Source organism: Falco peregrinus, chromosome 13, assembly GCF_023634155.1.
Source record: "Falco peregrinus isolate bFalPer1 chromosome 13, bFalPer1.pri, whole genome shotgun sequence".
NCBI lineage: Eukaryota > Metazoa > Chordata > Aves > Falconiformes > Falconidae > Falco > Falco peregrinus.
Window position 1 is genome coordinate 18103246 of NC_073733.1, and position 22025 is coordinate 18125270.

The window sequence follows — 22025 nt, forward strand, 5'->3', positions numbered from 1 at the left end:
TTTCTTTAACTTCAGCTACCGCATACAGATGTGGCCAAAACTCTATGATGCATCTCTAGAAATGTAGGCCTTACCACCTAGCAAGACACATCTCATTACAACAGAACAGTTTTCAGATTCAGTGTGAATTAAAAAATAAAATAAAAAAAATAATTCAGAACTGTGGGTGACTTCCAACTCATACAAAATTCTACCATGTGAACTCGACAGCCTCCTTCAGGATTACTCTTTTTGAGAGGCTGGTTACTACGAACAATTAATTCACCAATTCACAGAAAAACTTCGTTTTAGTTCTAAAAAAATCTATTTCACAATGTAGAACATTCAAAAAGGCTTTAGAATTCTAAATGCTTTTAAGAGCTTCAGAAGCAACTGTGCCAGGTCAACTCTCAGAAAAAGAAACTCCATAATATACACTCTGTATGAACTCTATAGATGTTCTGGGTACCTTCAGAGGCCTAGATGAAACGGACAAAAAACCCCCGAATTTTAAAGAAAATAATATAACAGTCAGTTTCAATGTCTGAAGCAACTGGCACAGCCCTGCAACTGGCTGGCATCAGCTCAGATATGACATGACGCTATTTACAAATGTCATGAGGCTGCAGAATAATCCTCAGCACTTGCATGTCATTCTCATCATCACTGAAGGACAAAGTGTTCTTTCTTCAAAAGGAAAGAGGCACTCTGCTACGTCTTAAGTACCAAAAAAATTATAACTTCATATTTGGGATCTTAGGACAATTTGATTAAGTAGCACCAGTGGTGATTTTTTAAAATGCTAAAACTTGAAAAGTGTTCTGACACTTTCAGTGTAAAATTTTACGTACCTCTTTTCCAGAAGAACTTACAGGGAATACTTTTCATACTATGCTGAAATGCATTTTGAAGCACTTCCACTAATAAAAGAAGAGGCACATAACTCTCCTTAGTCTGTCTAAGTTATTAAAGGCTTTGGATGAATGACAAACTCCGATGGCATTACAGTTATAAAGTACCATCTTTTTGAAGGACATTCTTTAGAATGCGTATATGCCATTGCCATTTCATGGCGAATTTTCATTTATTCAGGTAAGATTCTTGTCTCAGAAAAAAACACCCTAAAATAAAATGGCAAGTAACAACTTAGAATTAGACAGAGCAGCAGCAATATATGGAGAGTCTGGAGTTCACAATACCATTGCTCTACATCTGTCTAGTTTACCAAATGTTCATTAAGCCCTTGACACACTCTAAGTCAACATGTGAACAATCTCATGCATACCAAGATCAGACAATCAATTTGAAAAACTAATCAACCTTCAATACTGGCTCCAAAGAAGGATAATTAACACAATAATACGGGTGAAAACAATTATTCAGACATATATACTTCTTGATTTTTTGTCTTTATGTCCTTACTGAGGTATAATCAGAGCCTCTTCATTCCCTGCACGCTGAAGAGTGCTGTCCATCTAAAAACCTGAAGAATCGAGTCTAAGCAGGCTGGAGGTTAAAAGCTGCATTAGTTCCTTTTTCCCCTCCTTGTTTCACCACTTCTCCTTCACCTTGTTCGTTAGCAGAATGCCTCTGAAATGCCAAGTAAATGCCTCTGCATACCACAGCTGCTGCTTTCATGTTAAGCCACCAGAATAATATATTATCTAATATTACTCCTTTAATTACAAAACCATAAGCTAAAATGCATACACAGTAAAAACAGATTACAACACAAATACCTGTTTTTAAATAGCTTTGGGACTGTTTATGGAGCTCTCTGGACTAAGGTAATTTGCTAAATCTTGATTTGAATGGTGCTATAAATAGATTTTTCCTTATACTACCCATACTTATATTTAGAAATAAAAGCAAACTTAAATCTCACGATAATGCCTCGATGGCAAAACCAGTAAGTGTATTATTGGTGATCCTTGTTTAGCTCTTGCTATTATAGTTGTGATAATTCTGAAGCACTTAGACCACATGTGTCTCATTAGTCCACGAGTCCTGACTGTAAGCAAAAAAACTCTATTATATAACTGAGGCGGCAAACATGCTTTTACATACTTGGCTTCTCAAAGTAAAATAACCAAAAAATTAAGAGATGGTAACTGAACATAAAATAGGAATACTAGTTCTTTACCATGGGATGCTTAAAAAGATGACCAAATATGTTTAAAATACATACTCTTTTTAAAAAATTCAGACAAGCATTTTTATAGTCTATTATGGATATTTTTAACTACATAACGGATACTTAATGATAAAGACGATGACACACTGTTCAACTGAAAGACAGCAAACAAGGCTATTCAAAACACCATTTTAGTGAAGCACAAATCATGATCTGTTAAAAATAAAGTTATACCGCATTTTTGGATTTTAACAATGATGAATCTTCTCCTCCATTTACAGACAGATGTAAGCATGTCAAAAATCAGTTTATTTGCTAAACTGCCACATAAAAAATGATTCATAATGCTTTCAGGCAACCAAAACCACTTTGACTCAAGATTTTTTATTTGATTGTGTTTTAGGTAAATATGGATTGTGCATGCAGAAACCTAACTAACTTTCAAGAATTTATTTCATATAATCAATGCAAAGGTAAACATAGAAGTCAGCCTTTAATGTTAAGCATAGCTACATCTTCAAGCCAAAGACACAAAATTCTTAAAACTTTAACATTTTTATTAGAATTCTGAGGAACTTTGATGCAAGATATTAACCTACAGTTTTTAATTAAAAAAAATTTTAATTAAAGGAAGCATCTGAATGCCATTTGAAAATTATCAAAAGTTATGAAAAAGTAGTAACATACCATTGCCTCAACTTAAGTTCTTACAGAACTTAAACAAGTGGTGGCAGCACTTCAAATGGCTTGCATAACAGATTCAAATTAGATCTTGAAACTAAACAAGGGAGGTTCATTCTTTTTTTTTCCCTCTCAAGGTGGTTTGCCAATATGGAAATAGTAATGACAGTGTAGCAACACAAGGACACAAAATTCAAAAGTTCCTATATTGTAGTTACTATGCACCCCACTGTACTGACCTGATTTTGATGCATGGATTAAAAAATAACCCAAACCACATACTAACAGAGCACCTTAAATATTTGATAAATATTTTTACGCTGAGATCTAAAGCAAAAAGAACTTGCATGTATGTTCCTTATAGCTATACCTTCCCAGTAGCAAAAAACTACAGAAATAATAGCACATACTATCACTGCAGTTGCAATAGTTTGGCTGTATAGGAGAGGGCACTAGTTATTAACATTTCTGAAAAAAATAAAATTAAATTCCAAAAAATTTAGCCGCTTACAGAAAGAACCCTAACACAATAGTTAGCTCTGTGCAGAAATTTGCTTAAACTAATATTAGAGAGAAAATATTCCTGAATCAGTCTTCTTTAATAATACCATACCCCAAGGCCAGAAAAAAAGGTCAGGGATAATTGGTGCAACAGTAGTGCTGGACACACATTTTAAACTGTTAACTCTGTCATGAATGCCACCTAATACTGTTTTTCATTATACTCTCATTCCAATATTAGCAAACTTGCAAAAAGCAAGTATATTTTTGGAAGAGGAAGCAACATTTCTAAAACCTGATTTCTAATTATTATTTTATAGCCTCTATAAGCAATCTACTGAAACTACAATCTCTGTACTCAAAAATCCAGTAGCTAGAGACAATACAGACACAGGAATAACCTTAGAAGAGAGAAACCACAGTAAAACTTTTTGCACATTGAAAAGTCTACATAACAAAGAATACATTAGAGTAAAATGGAATGAAAAACTAGGGGAGGAGGAAGGGAATTTTTTATTAGTAACAAAAAGATTTTTACTGAAAATGTCTATAGTTACCATGCAAACCATTGAAGTGTAGCTTTTCATTTATAGGCTTAGTAAACAAATGAAGACAATGCAGTTAAACATATTTTAAGTTAGTTTCTCCTGTACATCTCAACAGACTTTTTTTGCCCAGTAGGAATACTGTGATATTGAGTAGTCCCCATGGTGTAGGGGTGCCGTTCTAGATGAACCACTCCCTTCCTATCTCCACCTCATACCCTCATTTCTCACTCAACATTTTCAAGACATGACCGTACAAGCACAAACGTATGCTACAAGGTACATCAGTGATGTCTGTACAAAAGGCTAACTGAGTAGGTATCTTTGGTAGACTGACACTTCTGGGGCAGTTGTAGGCCTATAGTAACTGGAGCTCTGTCATTCAAATGAAATGATCATTCCCAGTCCAACTTGCCTAACACCAGCAGTGAACACATGCTGTTACAGAGGTTTTTATTTTGGAAAGTTGTGGGGTTTTTTCCTTTTGAGCTAAACTGATCAAGAATGCTATTAGTAGTGATGGTGCAGTTTGCTCCTTTGAGTTAAATTTACTCTGTGAAACCACCGAAAGACAATATAACAAAAGCCAGATTTTCATTGTCTACTGGTTGTAACCATTGACACAGTTGTAACCTTCCATAGTTTTCATTTTCACCCCAAGCAGATACAAAGAGAATAAACAAGTTTGCAATAGGACAGACCTACAGCACATCCATGAAAATGTACACATGAACTCACTGTATTGCTGAGCATTTTGGGGGGCACTTTGTTTGTGTTTGTTTTTTAGTTTGCTTTTAGGCTTTCTGTAGGGGCTATCTTTTACCAAGTAATTAATAAACCCACAAAGAGTAATCAAGCATCATTTTTTCCTCACTAATTTTAAACTACCAGGCACAACTGACAGAAAAAATGAAATCTGTGTCCAAACAGGCAGAAAACAACAATTTTTCTTCTCAAAACTTTTTTTTTATTATTATTTTTTTTCTTCATTTTTCCCCTCTGTGTGTTAAGAATGCATGCTGATCACAGGACAGTGCAGCAAGCTATCAATAAAGTAAGGGGGAAACTCCTACGCTGTGCTCCATGTATAGACAGTACTATACCATTTGCTATATGCTTGTCGAGCACAACCACATGACCCAGCAAGCCCAGAAATCCTCCAGCCTCTTCCTTCCATAGCTTTTATTTACTTTTTCTTTCTTTCACAGAACAAGAGCTGGCGTGCAGTTACCTGGTTACTAAAATCTCACTGGATGAAACTCTCCAGAACACTCAAGAGCCTACTGATGGTACCATGACTAAACTGTCCCTGTCCCTTCCAGTTTATAAGGGGAGATAGGGAATTTTGGAAACATGGTCCCTGCTTTTTTAATGCTATAGGTCACTGCTTACAGACGTTATAGCCATTTTTTAAAGTGTTTTCTGATTTGTATGTAGACAAATTACTGACTAGATGCCATGTGTGTTCCCAAATCACATGAGAAAAATTATGTAATGGTTTAAATCAGGCACTTAACTGTGAGTAACATATATTGCTTCTAGTCTAAAGTTTTAGCTGCCCACTGAGAACTTCACATAATGGTCTTACCCACTCATGAGAAGACTTATAGTTAGTGAGAGCTTGGAAACAGATTACTTAGACCTTCTCTCACAGCAAGTTCCCCAAACTCAATCAACTCCTTAAAATTTAAATTAAATTAAGCATGAACACAATAGAATATCAACTGATACAATGAACTTTCAAACACACAGAAGTCACGGTGACTATATGAAACAGAAGAGAAATAAAAGGGATTTTTAACTAGCTCTACCCCTATTGTTGCAGAGGAGTCCCTGGTTTTGGACCTGGGTTCAGTCATCTCATCGGCTTTCTCAGCTGCAGCAGATTTTGTGCAATCACCTCTGGTCCCTGGGAAGCTTTTCTTTGTCACCACTGGGTGACAAATCTCTCCTCAAGCCACAACACAGAGAGACATTCTCTTACAATGATATTTCTCAAGATATGGGAAAAAACACATTTTGATCGAGGAGTTCTTTCAGTTCTGATCTGAGAGCAGAAACAAGCTCAGAATTAAGAATGATACTGGAACTGTAGCAGAATTAATTTCTTAGAATGAATTATGTAACTTGGCAGTCCTGGGTTAATAGTTGGATTTGATGATCTTAAGGATCTTTTCAACCGAAGTGAATCTATGATTCTTTTTACTTTTTCCATAAGATCAGACATATGGCAAATTAAAAATAATTATATACCATCTTTGCTAGCTAGACGAAAGAGCGTAGCAGAATTTGCCCTTAGTCTTCTGTTTCTCTAAGAAAAAAAAATAATCTAAAAATCAGCCAACATGAATCTAACCCTAGCTCATTGTGGATTAGGTAGATGAACATGGCTTATTTATAAAATAAGACGACACCATTTTGCCAAACTTTAGCAGAACATATCCAATATAAGCTTTTGACTTTATTCCAAATAACTATGATATTTCAACTGTAAATTTTTAAGACTGTATTTTTTACTCTAAGACGTGTTTTAAATGAAAAACTGCAAAATGCAGTATACTACCATGAACCTTCATGAAACATAAATGCAGAGTAAATGCAGTTCACAAACTGTATGCAAACGGCGTATTGTAAGCAAAGTGAGCAGACGAAACACTGCAGTCACTTAGCCTTCTCTCAAATTTTCTCAAAACCAGCTTAGCAGGAAGCAGTAATCGTTCAGACTAAACCAAGTACACCAGGCTAAATTCAGTGCCATACTACTGTTACCCTCAAGAAAGAGAAGGTACCTTATTGTAATTTGATTTTTGTGACTACGCATGCTGTAACTTCCAACCAAACCAGAACATATCTAAAACTAGTGCTTGAAAAAGACTATCAGTTATATGCCCAAACTTTTGTTGGTGTAAATAGATAATATTTTTCACAGCACCACCTAGAATAAATTAATTATAGTTTTAAAGATGAAGACAAACATACTTTGTGCAGCAATGTTTTAAATGCCGCTTCAAACACAACAGGAACCCCCGTGATATCTTAGGGCACACAATTATCTGAAGATACATTTATCAAGTTAAAAATCCTTGATCAGTAAGGGGATGCTGAGTTTTCACAGTAGCTCAATAACCAACAGAAGCTCAATGGTTTTCAGCGAAAACTGCTGGTAAATCTTGGCAGAACAACTTTTGCCCACTGAGTTTATAACTAAAAGTTTTTAGAAACCATCCTACCTTGTCCTCTTGGTGTTCGTTTCCTGCGATCTCTGAATGCTGCTCCTGACTGCAAGGCCTCCAGCAGACTATCCATCACTCCCGTCTCATCACCCTCTGAGAGCAGCAGAAAAATAGGATTAATCTCATTGCAATTGAAATCAGCCTTCAGAAAGAAAAAAAAAGTGTTGTCAAGTGTACATAACGCTTCCAAATAAGAGACATATACATTTTAATGTAATGGATGCTGTCAGTGCTTCAGGTATCACTGCCTAGTTTGTGTATGATGCTCTATTAAGCAAAATTGATGCCAATCCTACTGTTCTTTCAACTTAGAGATGTTATCTCGTGCATTATTGATGACATCTTCAGCATGCAGATAGACAGCTGCTGGTGAATGACTGCTGTTTCACTGTTAAATTCTTCTAAGACTTTCCTGAAGCAGAAACAGGTCATCTCTTTTTGATTTAATCAATGCACATGGAAAATCTGATGGAAGTGAATGACACAAAGTGAAATACTGTAGTACTACAAATATTTTATACATTAGCTCCTGTCTTCATGATGCATTAAATCCTTGGAAAAAAAAAAAATTATCTATACGACATACAAGGATACACCCCCCATATGCTACACATGTAACTGTACACAATGGATGATCTTAAGGTAAAGGCAAGGAAAGAACTGAGGGGAGAATGACACAGGGAAAGCAGGTGGCATAACAATTCTTAAAAACTGAATCCTACTTCTGCTAAATCTTCCTCTTGCTTTTTTTCATATCCAAGCTAACCTGGAGCCTTTAAATTGCTGGACTTTATGGCGCATTATGAAAATCTGCATAGAAAGATGACTGACATTACACATATTTAAGTCTTTAACTTCCTTTGCATTTCAGTCTTTTAATAACAGTTGATAGCAGCATTCAACAGTATGAGAAATAGAGGTCATAGAACTGCAGTGTTTCAAAACTACTGAATGCCTCTTTTTCTGTTCACACGTCTGTGTTATAACCCAAAACTAAAATACAGACTAGACTCAGCAGGTAGGTGGACATTTTATTCACATCTCTCAGACTTGAAGTTAATGTAAATTTCTCCAAGACAGAGTGGGAAGATAATTACTTTATGCAAAAAGATTTACATTAGAGTAAACCACTTCTGACTCACACAAAGTGTAGGAGGTTAAATGCACATTCAAGCTCACAAATGTTCAAGTTTAAAAGCAGCTTATTAATGCAAAAGGTATTCTGCCCTGGTTCTCTATTACATTTAGATTTATTAGACTAAATCCAGACCTAATATACGAGGATGCCAATTCTAAAACAGTACCTTGTTTTAATTTCTACATGATGATCACCAGTGTAACTACTTGATAAATGTAAATTATACATCAACATAATTTAAACCACTACGCACAATACACAACACATACATAAAGTTCTCTCCAGTGTAAGATGAAAAAGAGCAAGAGCAGCAAGCAGCAGAAGGCTCTGAAATACCAGTTTTAATTACATTCCAACTAAAACTCTTAAAAAACTAAGCTCCCACAAAATAAATAAGTAAATTAGCTTCTCTCAATTCACACTCACATATACAAGGCCAGAATCATGTCTAAAGCACACAAAATAATTACTTTTTTCGGTGCTCCTTATCCTACACATGCTTATTCATTGATTTATTGTTGGCTCTGTATTAAATTTACTGTTTAAATCAAAGGTCTGTGAATACACATTGCCCAAACTAATACACATCAAGTTGGTCTGAAATATTTAATGGATGAAACTGTAATACATTGAATTAGTTAACATGTTAGAATATATTATGTGTAGAAAAATTACTGTATCATTCGATCTTCATTTAAAATAAAAACGAGTTGGCAGAGTTTATTCAAAGACTAAAATCCTTCAATACTTTATAAATGTTTATGTAGCCTTCCACTTCTTTTTTTGCTGAGTGTGCTACTCTACCTGCTAATTAGTGCAACTGTTAAACACCCACCCTGGTTTTGGAATATCAAAATATACAATATAAAGACACATAAATTAAGGAAGCTGTAGAACACAGTGATGAGATTTTTAACTCCTCAAATCAGAATTTATGCTAGGTCTGATCTCAGCACTGCATCCTAATTGAAGTTGTCAGGTGATTAAGCAGCAACCAGACAAAGAACTGTGTTTTTAGTTAGCTTTAATTAAAATTCATAAATAAAATGCCACAGATTTCTCAGCTTTTCCTCACAGTTCTTGCTGAGGTACTTCACATATTACTAGCTATCTCTTTGATTTGCCTTTTTTTTTTTAACACTACCTACAAACCTTGTAGACAAATCAGAAACAAAGACAAAATACACCAGAAATTTTGAAACAGAGGACCTTGTTTCCAACAGAAATTGTCAGTGGAAATGAAATATATAATCCTTACGTCTCTTTTAGATATATTCCACTGTACACAAGGATAGAGGATTCAGCTGGAACAAGTAATATTCATCCTCATTCTTTCTTTTCCAAGTTGTTCCCAACCATTGAAGACAGACCAAATGTATGCATTCGAGCAAAAAAATCTGCAAGCTTTGATTAGGCTTCGCAAAGACCCAGAGTCACTACAGGTATTAGACAGAACTCAAAAGGCAAATAAATTCTTAATCATTAATTGATGTGTTAACTACAAGCCTGACTTGTTTTAATTTGGATTTCAGACTAATAATTATTGCAGATTTGGCTTAGCACATGCAGACTGTTTTGAAAATGTGTGCATTATTAGGAGGTTACAGTAAAACTCGTCTTCTTGCAGGTCCCACAATTTAGACCAGTGATAGTCAACAGATTTTGGCCACTTTTAATTATAATAATGAAGACAAAAAATAACCCTCTTCTTCCATAGAACAATGTTATTGCTTCTTATACTGAAGAGTCCCAAGCAAGCTGAGAGGCACAGAGAAAAAAAAAATATATAATGAACAAAGTCACACTTGAGGTGCACAGGCAATCTTAATATCAAGATACCTAAACTTTTTGTATTTTTTTACCAGTTATAGGGAACGGAACAGAAAAGGGAAAATTAAAAGGTAATTACAGTACATGATAACATAAAAGTGTGTTTGAAAGACACTGGCATAAAATCAATCCACTTATAAATGCTGAGGAATAGTCATACCATGCATCTACAAACAAATCCGCTGTCTATAAAGGCAATACTCTGGATTTTACACTTTCATTTTATAAATAACAACAGACTTCAGATGAACTGTTCTTAATAAGCATTTAGTATCTGTGGTCAGATTTTTAGGTTAAATGACATTCTAAACATTAGTACTCTGGACTTAGACTGCCAATTTCAAAAAAGGAGACCTTTGGTAAACTAGAAAATAAGAAATTAAATCAGAAACTGACTATTTAAAGGGTGGTAGGTGAGGGGTGAAAGACAGTATTACAAACACAACAGTGACTATTACTACAGATGTATAATAATCTCAACACAGTCAAACTGGGTGAATTCTTCACTGTTAGCACACACAAACAGTACTGCCCCTTGGAACAAACACAAGACAGACAAATGACCACAGGTGAATAATGCCAAATCAGCTAATATAAAGTTTTCTCAGCTGATGTGGAAGCAAACAGCAAATCTCTATGAAATTAACATGCCATCTGAAATAACTCAGTAGCTACCATTATTATTTGAGAACCGCAAATGTAGAATTTATTAGAAAAAACAAAACATTAGCTGGGGGTAAAAAAAGTATGATAGCCATCACCTTGTAGTATAAGAGGCCTTTCCAAGACAACAAAACACAAAATTATGGTAGTGTAGTTCTGCCAAAGATATTAGATTAAATTTATGGTTTCTATTAATGCAATGTACTGCACTTCATTTGGCTAGAAAAGTTTTCTGTCTCATTTATCTGGTCTTCAACATTTGATATAATACCTGCCTACTTCGTTAGTGGAAAGTGCAAAAGATGGTTATTATTTAAATATCTGGTTGAATAACAAAAAAAGGTTGTTTATAGACAGGCAGCTTATCACCTTATTGATTATTGTGATTTTTGATTATTATTATATATGATAAGCTTATTGAGAGCTTATCACCTTAATTTGTCTGAAAACCTAATTAGTGGATTTGCTGTAACAACAGATGACATATAAATAAGAAATACTAACATCTTGAAAGATAAGATCAGCATGCATAACATTTGGAATAAGAAACTAAATTAAAATAATAGAAATAGAATAAACGTGTATAACTTAGGTGCAAGCCAGGAGCAATACAAAGAAGTGACCAAAGAAACAATGATGAATTACCAATCTGTGTTTAAAAGTCAGCATATGCCATTTCCCGGAGTAGTGGTATACAAACTTGATTATGGCATTCACAGAAGACAAATCACAACTAGGAAAGCTTTTACAATAACCAGGGGAGTGGATTCTAATAAGAAATGCCTGAGGCAGTACGATTTCTTTAGACTACATAAAGCAGGCACTGAAAAGAGCTATGACACCTCCTTCTGTGCTTAGAATGTGTAAAGTCCCAAGAGAGAAAACTCATCCCAACAGATAACTTCCCCGAGAGAGGGCTGTTCTGGTACAGCAGCTAACAGGAAAACATTCAGGCTGAGTCAATAGAAGTATCTTTGCAAGCAAAAAATCATGTTCTAGAATGGACTTCCAAACAAGACCGTGGGAATAACAAGTCTAAAGATTTTAAGGTTGAAGGAAAAAATTCTGAAAGGGATTGTATGATATAGCACAGGGAACAGCAGGTGTGTAAGTCACATGATCTTTTCAATCTGGTCTACCTAAAGCATCAATCTGCAACTCCTTATTGACGGCTTATATTTAAAAAGGGTGTGCGATAACATGGGGAACGAGTGTAAGAACCCAGTTATTGGCAGTTCGGCTGCCGCATAAATTGCACTGTGAACAACAATGTCTGGCTCATTTGTAGTTGTGAACTAAGTCCTTAGTTTTGAGGCAAGTGTTTTTATTTTCACATGCCTTCTAGTACAGATATGACCTTTGTACTTATGAAGAAAACTGTCCTTCCAAATCAGAATTGTTTGTTTAGGATATTTATCAAGACAAAAATATATTAGAAAGTGTGTGATCAGGTATGACTAGTCTGTCTTAATTTTTCTTTATATAACACACTGAATTCAAAGCTTTACAATTAATTAGCAGTTTGACTCTAATGTAAAGCACTTCCCAAAGAAATAAAGATCAGATGGAAACAAAGCATATAATGTGTTTCCAGAACATTCTTTTTAAACTTGAGCTTTCCAAGGACAGATAACCTGCCTCAGATTCAAGCTGTTCTTGATATTTTATCCATCGGCAAGTGGCATGGGGAGATGGAACAACAATATTAACTTTAAAATTGTAAATATTTAGAAACACGGCAGGAAAAGAAACATTTTCGAAAAAGGTAAAAATAATCTCAGTGTGCCTCTGCATGTGCAAGACTATTGCAGGAAAGACTGCAACAGTACCGCACAATCCTTAAGCCTCCCTTGAAAATATAACATCATGATTTACAAAAATAATCAATACATGAAGGACTAGAAGTTTCAGGCATGCTTTTACACAAGTCCTGTTGTCACCAAATCTCCCTTCTGCTTTGTATGTACATTTAAGTTTTTTAATTATCACCCTCCTCATATGAAATCTCTCTTTGACAAGTACTTGAGATAGGAAATGTTTTAAAATAAAAAATCAAGATGCTTTGCTGTTCTGTATGCCTTATGTTGCTTGTATCCACTCTATAAGAATTTGTGCAAAAACAGTTTAAGCAGTTAACACAGTCCAGAGATAAAGCTCATCAAGCACATGAGGTCTTTTACCCAACACAAGTAAGTATACGGAGCTGACATTTAACCCACCCCTGGAACACAGCAGTGGGATTAAAGTAACTTCATTCTTTAAAATAATTATTTGAAAGAGCCTGCTTTTGCACTCTATGACTAAATCTGACACAGATGTAGAACTAAGATTCCTCAGTTCTACTGCAAGTTCACTAAGTAATTTATTTTTGCATAATCTGTACACTGCTAAATTAACCATGAGGACTGTGTTATAAAGATAGAAAACAAACACTTGAGAATGATGAAGAATGTTTACTCAATCTTATTTTTCACAGAGTAAATGCAATCCTTCACCTGCTTCTGTAGCCATTTTCTCTGTTTCAACAGCATTCCTCTGAAACAGAGAAATCAGTTTAACATGGAGATGAAGATAAAATATTTCCCTTTGCTACCACCTGATGAAAAACAACCCTTAGGTTAGATTTAGAGTCCTTTTTGTCGATACTACAATCTTTTATCACTTCCTGACCAATCCCATCTAAACCTCCAAAAGAGACCCCAACATCCACACCTCCTGATATCAAATGCAAAGTAACATTGTTTTCTATTTATTGCTCAGATGATTAAAATGAAAATTGACAAAAAAATATAGGGGAAAAGTATCATTCTGCTAGCCTGAGGAACAATAAAAGCTAAAGCCCAGCTAGAACAACAGGTTTTACTGTCTTGTCTTTTTCAAAAAAATAACTGCTACTAAAATTTCATATTGGAAACTGAAATGTGTTTAGTCTGTTGTAGCTTATGAGACTTTTAAAGTCATTCTTGCAATTAAAAGAGCACTGCTGAAAGATCACCCTAGAAAACGTGGTAGAAAACATAGTTCAGGGAGTAACTTGAACCACGAATGGTAAATGCACATAAAATCAGAGCTCTTTCATAGACTCTCTATAAAGATGGGATTATTTAACTACTTGGGTTGTCTCTGATTCAGTAGGCATTCTTGAACTTGCTTCTGTGGTAGTGGCTGGCTCCAACGATTTCAACTTCATGGGAGTTTTTAGCTTTGCTCCTCTAAAGAATCGTACCAAATGTCCGAAAAAACATGTCCTTAACTTCTTCAAGAAGACAAGTTAAAATTCCCCTAAAGCCAAGCTCACTTCTTATGACCTATTTTCAAAAGACATTTTTAAATATTTAACTTCCTTTTTTACCTTTTTTTTTTTTTTTTTTTGAGTACAAGTATTGAAATATTTGAACTTTCTTTCCCCTCTCCTCATTACGGAACACAAATAATGAGTCGATTTATGCACAGTGTTAAAGTAAATTTGGAAGAGGTTTTATCTAAACATTGCTTCCAAATGTTAGCTATATTTCCATGCACAAAATAAACAGTCGCATTTTTTCCCAGCTCAAAATTTTCACTACATACTAGAGAAGGGAATGAGAAACATTATTTTCTGATTTAGATTGGAACAACTAGAAACTCAGTGAGATCAATTTCAGTTTCTTTTTGTGGCCTCTCTTGCACAAAGTTTTACCTCAGCTTTTAGCATGTTATCATCTATCAAAAAAGGTAGGAATAAGCATCTTCTAGCAGATTTTTTCAGGACCTTCATGATGACTGCTTTTCCAGTTTGTACTAGAAAGGATATTTTGATTAGAACATAAAAAATCCCAATAACTAGTATTGGTCTTAAATGAAACAGAAGAACTGAGGTAGCACTATTGATGGTAAAATGAAACAACGAAATAGCTTGGGCTTTTTAAGGTACTTGAATAACTTAGAATTACAGAAACTGCAAGTCACTTAAAGCCACAGCGGATCTCAGCCCATGCATCCAAAACATGATCCACCTCCTTCCTACTTTGTTTCTGTGGTTCAGATGCACAGCTAAGGATCAAAGAGGCCCTGGGAACATGCTCTTCTACCTGAAGTGTTTTGCTGCCTTCCCTTTTCCTTGTCTGCTGATAACTGCAGGAATAACCAACTATTTTACTGGTGCGCTTTCATTTTCCAGTAATGGCAATACTCACATGTACGTTGCAAAACATCTTATACTCGTTAGTACAAATATACTAACTACATAGTAATACAAGTTAATAAACAGTGTAAATATTGCACAGCCATTCGGGCAAAAATTTACAGCAACTTCCCAGGAATTTTTTCCTAAATTTGGGCCCTTACTGAAAGAGTCCAGTCAAATACCATGTTAGGTAACACGTGCTGTCTACCTGCCTGCTTCTCCAAATGGTTTCAAAATTATACTTCTACTCACACTTTGCACTACCCTGTTGTGGACTTTTAAGTACATTCCATAAGTCTAATATGAATCCTGTATAAACTTTTGATCAATAATCAGTACCGCATCTTTTAAATCATTTTTATTCATTAATATATTCACATAAAAAGGTCAGTTTTCAGTGTCTTTTGGAAAGTGTGTTTTCCTCATATATTTGCATTTTATTAATTTGCTAAATTAATTTTGTATGCATAATAAATATCTTCAGGAAGCAGTCTTCCTCAGCATTTTGCACTAGAATACAGTCTCATGACTGTTATGTACTTTTTAATTAAAGGAGAACAAGTTAGGACAGTATGACAGATAAGTGAACTTGTATCTTATGTCAGTTCACAAAACTAGACAAATCCCTGCTTGCCAATTAAGCTCATTGTTTATGATAACCTGATCTCAGGCTTACATAAAGTTAACAGAATGAGAAAAAAACATGCTTTGTTGTACTGGCAGGTTATTGAAAACAATTTTTGAAACACACACAGTTATTCATTTTCTGAACATGTCACAGTGGTCAAGGTCTGCTTCAGCAGCAATGTATTTAATTTAAATACATCAGCATTACCCCTGGAGCCTCATTCTGAATGGACTTATGCCCCTTGCAAGAATGATTTTCACTTAACTTAAAAAAATAGGCTTTAACACGGATTTACTTAGTAACAAATGGGAAGACATTGCCTCTATGTGGGAAGGAAAAGACTGTGCAGCTCAAAAAAAAAAGATCGAAGAAAAATGACCATATGATACCTAAATGCATCTGTAATCAAGTTCTACTACTGTTTGAAGGCTATGCTTCAATTACAGTACTAAGTGACTTTTAAATTTATGCGATTAGCAGATACATAAGGCAGCAGAAAAATCATCAATGCTTTTAAAACTCCTCCAATATTTTAGGGAAGAAACAGTCTTGGAAACTCATATTCTTGCTACCTTTTTTTTTTTAATTAAACAATTTGTACTGGTTTTGACTGGGATAGAGTTAATTTTCTTCATAGTAACTACCAAGGGGCTATGTTTTGAATTTGTGCTGTAAGCAGAGTCAGTAGTACAGTGATGGTTTTGTTACTGCTGAGCAGCACTTCCACAGAGCCAAGGGCTGCTCTGCCCCTCACCCCACCCCACCAGTGAGCAGGGGGGCACAGGGAGCTGGGAGGGGACACAGCCGGGACAGCTGACCCCACCTGACCCAAGGGATGTCCCACACCATGTGACACATGCTCAGCATACAAAGCCGGGGGAAGGAGGAAAGGGGGGGCGTTCAGAGTGATGGCGTTTGTCTTCCCAAGCCACTGTTACTTGTGATGGGGCCCTGCTCTCCTGGGGATGGCTGAACTCCTGCCTGCCCATGGGATGTGGTGAATGAATCCCTCGTGTTCCTTTGCTTGCTGTGTGGCTTTTGCTTTGCCTGTTAAACTGCCCTTGTCTCAACCCACGAGTTTTCTTACATTTACTCCTCTGATTCTTTCCCCCATCCCACCAAAGGGGGAGTGAGCAAGCAGTTGTGGGGCTTAGCTGCCGGCTGGGGTAAAAGCACACCACAGCTATTACTTAAATATTGTAGTGACCTCACTCAATTGAAATTATTCCAAGTCCTAAAACAATTTAAGTCAATTGTACTAATTGATGTCACAAAAAATACCAGATTTCAGTGCCAGACCCAAAAGTGGCCAATGCTGATCTTAAATTCAGTTTGGGATGACAATTACAGAGTCAAATAGTTAAAAAATAAACCTCCCTGTGACACAACAAAAATATGAATCAGGTAGTAATTGCTTTATATGAGCCTTTCTACCTTTTAGAAGAAAACTTTTGTAGCTGACTTTTTCCTATTACAGAGTTTGCAAGAAAACGTTTTGAAAATACATTTTATTTTAGAGCAAAACCAACTGCGTGCGCACATGATAGAGAATCAATAAACTTTCATGAAATGGCTTAAAAAACGGTCAGCTAGCTCTTGACAGACTTATCACTCACTGTATCTTCTCTTTTATCACCCATTTAATATTAAAAAAAAAGGGAAACAATTAGTTCAGACTAAACAGCCAAACTTCATTTCTTAGCATGATACCTACAATACATCATGTTTTGGGAAAAAAACAAAATAAAATAAAAAATCTTTCAAAGGATCTTTATTAAGCTTCTTTTTTGTGATTAGCTTTTTCAATAGTGGCTGGAAAGACAAGCATGCTATTTCAGGACTTTTCCTACTAAGAATGTGTACATAGTAAACTGCCATGGCAAATGTAAAGCTGTAACTGACCATATTTTTTAATCCTTTCTACACCGATTCCAAAGTGGCCCTGCAACCTTGATACTTTTCCATGAAGATTAACTGGTTTCACATGGACTGGGCAAGTATGGAATCTGAATTTAACACACACATCAAAATGTAGCAGAATTAAGAATATTTAGCCCAAGATGTTTCCAACAGGAAATTTAATGTTGACCCTGATATGTCACAGGCAGGATTTACCTGGAATCTACTGACTAGCCCTACTGCAACCATGGAAACCCACACTCAAAACAATAATTATTACAGTGATTATTCTTACAAGAATACAGAAGATAGCACAAACCATATATAGTTTCAGAACTCATTTATAATCTAGAGCCCAATCCCAAATATGAATTTTCTCATTAATCCTTGTTTCATTATGCTGGTACAAACCAACTATCAGTTCTTTGACTTTTCTATAGTTTCTAGTTGATAGTTTTTTCATTACTACCGTATTTCACTGCCTAAAGAGACTTCTGTTTTTAGCTTTTGATGGCTCCCTGAAAATCATCTTCTATGTGGTGAAGTTGAACATTCTGTACTCTCAAGACAAATGCTACTACGTTACAGCACAAACCTTTGGGAGTATGACACTGAATGGTGCCTCTCTAGGTTTACAAATCTAAATTTTCAGACCTTCAAAGTCACACTTTTACCTTTACTACTCACCTGGCGATGTCTAAAAAGACACAGCCATAATTCTGCTTTCTGCTTTCAACAAAAATGTATATTCTGGATACAAATCCAGAAGCAGAGTCTTGATTTCTGCTGCACATTTAAAAGATGAAATGCAATATGTTTAGAATTTTTAAAATATTCTACCAGCGGATTGCATAACTCACCAACAACCAGTAATTTCAAGTTGAAAGTCTGATTATACAACTAACGACAAACCACTGAAATCAATGCCATAGCATTCAAGTTCATTTGATTATACCTCTGCATTTGAGAAGAAATAGGCTTTTATAATGAAAATAAATATCCTTTGGTGCCTTACCTAACTTTTCCTTTGAAGTATACATTTCCTTACCATCAGCCTTTTAAATTACCTTGAAGTATAATGATTGTAATGGAGTACAAAACTGCTAATGCATGTGGAAGTGTTATAACTTTCCATTATTGAATACTTCATATGGAAAATTATTCGTAAAGATCAATTATTATACATATTGGCAAATGATCATTATTTAATTTATAGTTCTAAGTTAACTTTACGTATACTACTGTTAAACAGCTGGGGGAGGCTGTTCAACAGCAAGCATAAAGAGGCTCCTCAACATGGTATTCTTTCCCACACAACCTGGGAAACTAGTCTTGTGAAGGCAGCATCTTAACAGTTCTATTAGAAATGAGATACTACAATCACAGGAAAACATCATCATTGCATTAAGACAGAATTTAGTCAGCAAACTTGTCCCACCATTACAGTCAAATAAACTTCCATTTCACAATAATTCTAAATGCATTTCTCCTCCTTGCTATCTGATTCCTGAACAAACCTTGTAAGAAAGAAAAAGTTATTGGATCAAATAATTTGATTATTTCAGAAATGCTTTTTAACACTGGAAGTTCTACAAAATACACAAATACAATGTTACGCAGCAATTACATTCAGATAAAGAATATGACAAGTATTTCCAAAATTAATAATACCTGATTTCTGAACTAACAATGCTTTCTCCAAGGAAAAGGAAAGTTGAATTTGCACAGACAACTACCCAAAGTTACCACTTGTTACTGCTCAGTAAATAGTCCCCAAGAAACCTACTTTTAAGAGAAAAGAATCTGACTGTTCTGCCTTTCTTCAGCTGTAATTATCCTAACCTCAGAATTCACAGAGTCTAATAATTTTTCTCCCCTGACAAATTACTTCATTAAATCAGTTTACCTGGAAGGTACCATATGCCATACTCATACTTTTTCCATTGCAAAATTTTAACAGGTTATAGTTTATGTTGTTATTTCTCTTTAGCTGTTTTTGATGCATATTAATAAAATTTACAGTAATTTTGACACACACACATACACACCCCTCCATTAAGATGGCTTCAAACTCCTGCATAAACAGATCTTAAAAAAATTTTTGAGCAACTCATGCATAATTGCTTTGAAGAAGAAAAAAAAAAAAATCAAACCTCATCCTGGTTCTATAGATGCTCACATTGAAGCATAATGTAATCTCCATCTAATTTTATTCTGTGAATATTGTATTTCAGGAAGAGTGCAGCGTATTCAAACAGACCATCAACATCAATATGAAAGATAATGACCTCCCAAAGGAATTGTAACTCTTGCTTCATTGGCATCCAGCACCATAAACTAATAATCTGTAGCACGTAAATAAGCCCCAAGTTTTATCACTCAGGCACCCCATTCAATCAACTAGCCAATATATAAATTCAAAGGATTAAGGCTAAGACATTTACAAAACAGTATGTATCTCATAATAAACTTAGTATGGATTTCTGTTTATGCTAAAGGACATGGAAGGAAGACGTAACAATCAGGAAAGCAGGGAATCATTAGAGAACTGTAGGAAGGGTGACCTTCCTGAATTGTATCCTGCAACAGTCAATGCAAGTATAACAGCAGTTCAAGGGAACAACAGAATTATTGCTGATCCCAGCACACACCAGTTTGAATACTACACTGGTAGAGGGGACCGTGATAATGGGATATTTAGGTGGTTCTTACCCCACTCACAGAAGAGTGCTTGTCCATATTACAAAGGACTTATTTTATTTTATTTTGGCAGGTGACAGATATCAAGGAAAGATTAATCAAATGCTGAAAGAGTGAATTAGAAAAGTCTCATTAAAAATCTCCATGAGCTTAACTTCCCCAAATATAGGAAATGTACGTATGCATCACCTTTATTTAAATTTTGTATTTTGTTTATAATTAAACTGAAATTATTTGAAGAATCTTTATATGGCATGAAATTAAACCTCGTCATCTATACAAAGCAATGCAGCTGTTCACTAAAACCTATGCTACATTATATTCTATGCAGTGTCAATGCCACTTTGAGCAAGGCCACAAATAATAGGATTTGTAGTACCACTGCAGAAACCCTCCAAGCCAGCCCTAGGGAAGTCACTTGAAAACCAACAGAAACGAATCAAATCAACAGCAAAACTCTGAGGTTTTGTGGCAAACCTATGTACACAAACACACAAGATTTTTTAAAAGATTCTCACATAAAACATTTGCTTGCATGGTATTCAAATGAAGTACAGTGCTATATTTTTTAAAGCTCAGAATACAAAGAATGAAGTATTGGGAAAAACAATTTATCACAATCTGCAAATATAATAGCAAATCTAGTATATGATCTCTTAAAATATAATTAATAGTACATACAAAGTGATCACAGAAGAATGATCTTTCACTTGTAAAAAAAAAAATAATTGTTCTCATATTGTCCACTACTTTGTTTTTGCAATTTATATATGGATTGCTGATTTTTACCAAATGTAAAGTGTGAAATTACTGAGCAGAAAAAAAGCACAAAGTTGTGACACTTGTATACATATATCAATAAAGACAAAACAGCGCTACTTGCTGAAATCGTTGCAAATATTGATTTGCATCAGATTGATGAAGTAATGCTTAAAATAGATGATATATTTTTAAGATGTATTACATTCCTTAGGGGCTGGCTGTCCACGCACAATTCACAGATTTTCACTAGTGATGAGAAATTTACCGATACACCAGAAATACTGGTGTTCTAAATTTATGAGACACTAAACAGTAGCGTATTACACGACAATATTTTTGCACCACTGCATTATCAGTGATGTAAATTCTGACCAGTACCTTGTCTTTGAATGGTTCTGTGTTCATCTCCACAATCTTAAATGCTGGAGTGGGTCTGTTTGCCTGGTCTAGTATTTCTCCAGTATTTTTCACCCTTGTATAAACTAACTTTACAGATGCTGTATCTAGGCCCTTGGAAGCCAGTCTTATTTCTAAATTTATCCCCATTTGATACACCTCCAGCATATCACTATGTTAGTTTGTCATAATTATATGGTTTACTGCAGTGTCATCCTTACACAAAGTTAACGCATCATCACAACCTCCATAAAGGTCATCACAATCAAGAAGGAAACAGCATTTTTCCATGAGTATGTACCTGTTAAAACTGTTCAGTGGATAAAAAGAACAAGAGTTTTACAGCTGAGTCAGATTAGCAGTTTAACACAAATTCATGGAAACTGAACAAAAAAATGCAGCCTCAGGTAATCTCTTGCACAAATAATGTACAGTTTTACAACCTCTACTTGCCTTCTGGAGTCAAAAACCTAAATAATAAAGCCCGTATTTAACAACCTTCTGGAAATCTGCACAGCATCAATATCAAGACCTCTTGATTCTTCCTACTTTCCTCTAAGGTGGCCTCATGCAAAACACAATATTCCCACAGCTGACAAGCTCAACATGCTGCTTTTTATCATGCTGAAATGTCACTCTACACTTAGGCTCCAAGCTCAACCACATTTTCCACCTCCTAATAGGACAGTTCAGAGAACATCCATTATAACATAGAGCCTCCAAGCCCAAAAAGACAGACATAAACTGCCACGCTACCTTGATTATAGAGAT

General features: G+C 35.2%; 1 protein-coding gene across 1 annotated transcript in view; it reads right to left on the reverse strand.

Moving 5' to 3' along the window:
* DIAPH2 (diaphanous related formin 2) overlaps positions 1-22025 on the reverse strand; it is a 243897-nt gene that overhangs the window by 61622 nt on the left and 160250 nt on the right. The window contains exon 27 of the mRNA XM_055817800.1: positions 7071-7166. Within this exon, the coding sequence (XP_055673775.1) occupies positions 7071-7166 (96 nt within the window). The remainder of the gene's footprint in view (positions 1-7070; positions 7167-22025) is intronic.